This window comes from Zingiber officinale, chromosome 1A (assembly GCF_018446385.1).
Source record: "Zingiber officinale cultivar Zhangliang chromosome 1A, Zo_v1.1, whole genome shotgun sequence".
NCBI classification, from domain to species: Eukaryota; Viridiplantae; Streptophyta; class Magnoliopsida; order Zingiberales; family Zingiberaceae; genus Zingiber; species Zingiber officinale.
The window spans coordinates 94,765,802-94,771,776 of NC_055987.1; the positions used below are offsets into that span (position 1 = coordinate 94,765,802).

General features: G+C 44.5%; 1 protein-coding gene across 1 annotated transcript; it reads left to right on the forward strand.

Annotated features, from left to right (window-relative positions):
* Positions 1-4,307: 4,307 nt before the first annotated feature.
* Positions 4,308-4,927, forward strand: LOC122007074. The gene is made up of 2 exons (XM_042562842.1): positions 4,308-4,627; positions 4,745-4,927. The coding sequence occupies exons 1-2, from the start codon at positions 4,317-4,319 to the stop codon at positions 4,791-4,793; spliced, it is 360 nt and encodes a 119-aa protein (XP_042418776.1). The 5' UTR covers positions 4,308-4,316; the 3' UTR covers positions 4,794-4,927.
* The last annotated feature ends 1,048 nt before the right edge of the window (positions 4,928-5,975 follow it).

Here is a 5,975-nt window from a genome sequence, read left to right on the forward strand (position 1 = left end):
ATAAGTGAGCTCTGTCCTCACGCCCAACGACCTTCTTAGGTCGGCTCCCATGCGAGAATCAAAAGTGAGCTCTGTCCTCACGCCCAACGACCTTCTTAGGTCGGCTCCCATGCGAGAATCAAAAGTGAGCTCTGTCCTCACGACCAACGACCTTTCAGGTCGGCCCCATGCGGGAATCAAAAATCAGCCCCTCTGCGAAAATCATAAGCGAACTCGGTGCATATGCCTATCTACCTTTCCGAGAGATGTGCCTCACCTTGAGCAGAGCGTTTTCCATAATCAGGTCAGCTATATTTGGATTTATTTTATGCAAATTGTAAATATGCAGCAAACACGCAGGGCAAGGGGTGTGAAAGGCCATCTACCCTACTCCTACAGCGCCAATATTAACTACAAAATCAGGTTTTACACGTTCATCTCAGTTGCAGTTTTCAAGCACTACATTGACTTTATTATCCGAAATACATGCATGAAAAGAAATCATGAAGCGACTCTAGGCTCTTACCCAAGGGCCAATTTCTAAAAATGTGTTTGCTAGATGAAAATTGAGCAGGAGAAACTGGGCCAAAAGGGGACGGATCGACGAGCGTAGCAACGCCGTTCAGCAAGGGAGGGATATAGCCTAGGCCACAAGCAGAAGCGCCGTTTGGCAAAGGAGCTACTGAGACAACTATTCCCCAGGCCAGCTTTTACTCGTGGAAAGAATTGGCCCGGGGGAATGAACACTTCCACGGGAAGACCTGTCGGGGGATTCGGAGCGTTCACAGCTTGAGCCAGCTCCGCGCGCAAAGATCTGATGACCGCTTGCTGCTGAGTGATAGTACGTTGCTTATCCTCAAGGCCTGCGCGGAGGAGGGAGAGCGCTTGTTCATGCTCTTGACGCAACTGTTCCTGGATACCGAGTTGACGCTGCAGGCTAGCCTGGCACTGCTCCTTCCTTGTCCTCTCCACATCCACGCAGTACTTCGCAAGGCGGTACTGGTCTTCCATGGAACGCAGAGCAGCTACCTGGCGATCTCGATCCTGAGACACGCGATTCAGCTCACGCTCTTTGGAGACAAGTAGCGTGGTGAGTTCATTTACCATCACTCGGGAGGGTGGCTGGGCAACTTCCTGAGAAGAAGGAGGAGAATGCATCGTGTGGAGAAGCGGTTGGCGGAATGCAGGAAAGACAGCGTAAAAAAGAAGCGATAGCACGGAGAAGCAACCTTAAGGCTCCTTATAAAGAGGAATGGCAGCTGAATCCAAGCAACTAAGTGGGCGCGGCGCCCCAAGCGGCTGGCGACACAGTAAAGGAGGCATGATATCCCAAGCAACGTGACACAAAAGCTGATGCGTGACGCAGGAAGCAAGGTGCGCAGAGATATGCTGAGATCATAGAGATACGCTGAGGTAGATACACAGAGATCTGCTGAAGTCACAAAGATAGGCCGAAGTCACAGAAATGTGCAGAGGTCTAGTCAGTCAGACTGTCGTCCTCCTTCGACTAGACTTGTGGGGGAGGCTTGTGATACGGTTAGTGATGGAGGGGCCCAAGAGGAAAGGATTAGAAAAGTCCAGGCTATGTGGCGGTCAAAAGTCACGAGGAGGTGGCGGTCAATAGTCATGGCGACTTGGCGGTCAAAAAGGCAGGCTGACAGGGCAGTCAGGGCTCAGCATAGGCAGAAGCGGGTTGGGAGCGGCAGAGCTGAGAGGAGTCAGCTCGATCCACAGGCCTGCAGTAGAGGGCCCGGAAACACAGAGCACATAGGCCGGTCAGGGTCGGCAGAGCTGAGAGGAGTCAGCTCGATCCACAGGCCTGCAGTAGAGGGCCCGGAAACACAGAGCACATAGGCCGGTCAGGGTCGGCAGAGCTGAGCGGAGTCAGCCCGAACCACAGACCTGCAGGCTGTTTAGGGGAAGTCCGATCTATAGGCCTGCGATTCAAAGAACCGGAAGTATAGGCCAATGGGTCGGAAGCGGCAGAGCTGATCAGAAGCAGCCCAAGCTACAGACCTGCGGTTGAGGGCCATGAAGTACAAAGCGCAGGATACAAGTCGGCATCGGCAGGGCTGTTTAGGGGAAGTCCGATCTATAGGCCTGCGATTCAAAGAACTGGAAGTATAGGCCAATGGGTCGGAAGCGGCAGAGCTGATCAGAAGCAGCCCAAGCTACAGAACTGCAGTTGAGGGCTGCAGGTCTGCGAGTGGGAGGCACTGGAAATGCGAACCACAGGTGCAGGCTGGTGCGGGGACACAAGAATCGGAGGAGCTAAGTAATACGGGAGCGGAGAATCTCAACGGTCCGTTAGGGGTAATCATTACATACCAACAATGCGAGCGAAGGCGAAGGTTCCTGAAACGAAAAGATGCCCTCGTAGCCAGTAGTAGCCTGCCAGCTGTCTCTCACTACAGGACAAAACCCAAGTGCGAAGGCGGAGGTTCCTAAACAGAAAGATGCTTTCACAACAAATAGAAGCGCGACAGGTGTCCATGACTAGAGGACAAAGCCGGGCGTCCAACGTTTTCTGACAGGAGGGCAGGTTCTAGCAGGAGGACGGATAAAAGGGGAGAAATCCCTCGTACGCAGGTACGCGCACACCCTTCTGCTTCTCTCTGTTCTTTCTGGGGAAAAAGGACCTGACTTGAGCGTCGGAGGGCCAGATCCGGGGACTTTTTCCCTGGGTTTCGGTCTCTAACGTGGAAGGGGGAGATCGTCTGAGTGTGTGCAGGGTCCTGCAGCCGCATCAGCCACCCGTGGGGAGCCTGCGCCGCCCGCAACTTTCCGTCAACGTCCAGTCCACCGCGACCGGCCTTCGTCCGACTCAGCTTCCGGACGGGATCAGTTAATATATTCAAAAAAATTAGATAAAGTATTTTGATTTTGTTGTAAATTATTTAGTAAAAAAAATTATTAAAGGGTTAAAAAAATTTCTACCTAGGCCTCATGGAACCCTGAGACGGTCCTGTTAAACTTGATTCTTAGATGCATGAAAAATTAAGAAGACATCTAACCGTTGCACCATTACCCCAGAACAATACGCTCACACTTACATTAACGACCCTCTTAATATCGACCCCACGGATATAGAGGGAGGTACATACAAGTATACAGGCGTCAGGCACATGGTGGGATAAATCCCAGATCGTCAGTTCTTGAGAATCGACCCCTGATCATTACGCGAGAGATACCACGCGTCCACCGTCTGTGTTACGCCGTGGAGACAATAAACTCACACTTACATTTCAATCTATGGAGGTCCATAGAGGTAAAATGAACCTTAATAGACCTACATTGTAATGAAAGTATAAGGGCATAGATGTGTTCCTAGGACCACAACAAAGCGTTGGTGGTCTCACACTTCCTTTTAGCTATATATAGTTCTATCAATGTAAAATTATCATTTCACCTTAATAAATTAAATCTACGAAAGTTTGAGAATATGGATGGTCCTAATTAGGACCTCCATGAGTATATTGTCGTTCTCAAATTTACATTTTTGACATGTGAATATCAATTAGGGTGAAATAATCATTTCACTTTGATGGATCTATATAACTTAAAAAAGCAAGTATGAAACAACCAGTGTGCTCTTAAGGTTTTAAGAACTAATTATAAATGTAAGTCCATCAAGGTGAAATGTATCAAGTTGAATTGACCAAAAACTCATTTATGTTCTTACATTTATATTTTGAATAATGTAGGTCTATGAACGTAAAATGATCCTTTTACATTAAGAGACACATTAAAATATAAGCGTGGGACCATTGTGGGACTATGAATTTGCTTTTCGAGGTTCCAAGGATTCATTAAGAACAAGATGAAATCATGTGCCACTAGTGTATTATATTCGTAGAGCTTCCACCAACTTATTGATATTAATATATAAAAATATTATTATTCTCACGAATGAATTAATTAGAAAATAATAGATTTATTACAATATGTCAGAGATTAAATTACAATAGTTATATATTCTTGAAAAAAAAAACTTCTTTCATTATCACTCCACGATTGACTATAATTTGAATTCATAATTTATCTAATATAAAACAAGGATGAACATAATCAACTTTACGTAATAATTATATTAAAATATTGATATTTATAAGTCCATTTAGGTGCAAATCATTAGTTAAGAATTTTACATAGTTTTACTTTATTAAAATAAAACAAGTTGAGTTTTTTTTTTATCTCACTCTTGTCTTGTCGAATTAAACAAACTCTGTTGAGCTGTCATCAGGCAACTATGAAGTCAACCGTCAACGGACGAGAGATTCAGTTACATTTAAAGATAAGAGGCGTTCGAGCCGGCGGGAGCTGGAAAGAAGAGGTCAATGGAGTTCCTCTGCGGCCGCCGCGCCGCCTCTCCGCCGGGGAACGGGTCAGCGCCGTCGGACGCGCGGCCTTCAGGGAAAAAGGCCGTGACTTCGGCAGCGCCGGATAAGCGGCGTAGTCGAAGGGCGGCGCTACCACTGTGGAGGCCGTCTCTTCCGTCCATCTCGGAGGACGGCGCCTCCGCAGGGTCGCCGACGCCGGCGGCAGTGAAGAGTGGCGGAGCGGGAAGAAAGATGGTCAAGAAGAAGCCGAATTCATCGAAGCCGCCGGCGGTTAAGGACGTCTACAAGTACGTCAACATGCACGAACTGTAAGTTATATATATTCCCAATCTTCTCCTTTCTGCTCTAGAATTTCAGACAAAAGTACTGTAATTCTCGTATGCCTTTAGAATCTGAAAAACACATTAAATTGGTCGTCGCTTCAGGCATTTTGGATCGCTGCCCACGTTTGCTCCAACAGCCTTTCTATTCTGATGATCGATTCATGGTATTAATCGATGGCTTCACTGAGGGATCGGTGAGTTGCTTCCTCAGGATATGCATGCATGTTGATGTATTTATTGTGTGGTTTTAGATGTTGTTTTAAATATCATAATTAACTATTGTAATCTTTTCTCCTTTTTACTGATGTGAAATTGAAATAATAATATGTTATCATCACTGTGCACAGATCTAGCTTAATTTCATCAATCCAGTGGTTTTTCATTTTCAGAAATATTAGGAAAAAAAAAGGGAAATGGAAATTGAAATGTCTAATGTTTTGCCTGCCTGAAGGCAAGCATCTTCAGACAAGCATCGCTTCTTTCATCGACTACTTTTGATTAAAGGTAGTTAATAACTCTAAAGGACTCGATCGTATTATAAATTCGTCTAAGTCTGTCCATCTTTACGAACTAACAAACACTTTTAAACAAAAGTATATATTTGATGGTCATAAAGGTCTCAGATTCAGATCAAATTATAATCGTCACACTCCTAGGGGTCCTTTGAATCAATTTATATATATTTTTTCTAAATTTTAAACCTTTAAAGTCATCAAGTCCTGCTAACCATAAGTGTTTGATGATCTTAAGGTCTTAGATTTGTGTCAAATATGCATTGTTGCCTTGTTAATGTTCTCATGAGTTTATCCATATTCTAGTTTCCAATTAAGCCCTTTAGGGTTTTAGAGGTATTGCTCCACTTTTGGTGATAGTCTATTCGTATTCTGTTTCAGATTGAGTCCTTTCGAGCCACAAGAACTTTTGTCAAAAGGTATTTATTTGATGGCCCTAAAGACCTTGAGTTTGTATCGAATGGAGGCATTGTTGCACTCGTAGTGTTGGATTTATCCATATTCTTGTTTCCAAATGTTGAGATTTTTAGAGTCATCGAGTATTTTTTTTTAATTAAAAGTATTTTTAATGGATATAAATATCTCAAATTCATACCAAATGCCTACGGTTACACTTCTAGTAGTCATGAGTCTATTTGTGTCTTTACTTTCAAGATTTAGAGTCCTTTGACATCATCAAACACTTTTAGTCAAAAGTTCTTGTTAGTCCTAAAGACCTCGAATTGTCGTCGGACATTATTACACTTCTAATGGTACTATGAGTAGACCTGATCATTATTCAAAACCGACGATTCAACGATTTAAAATTATCAGATCAATAA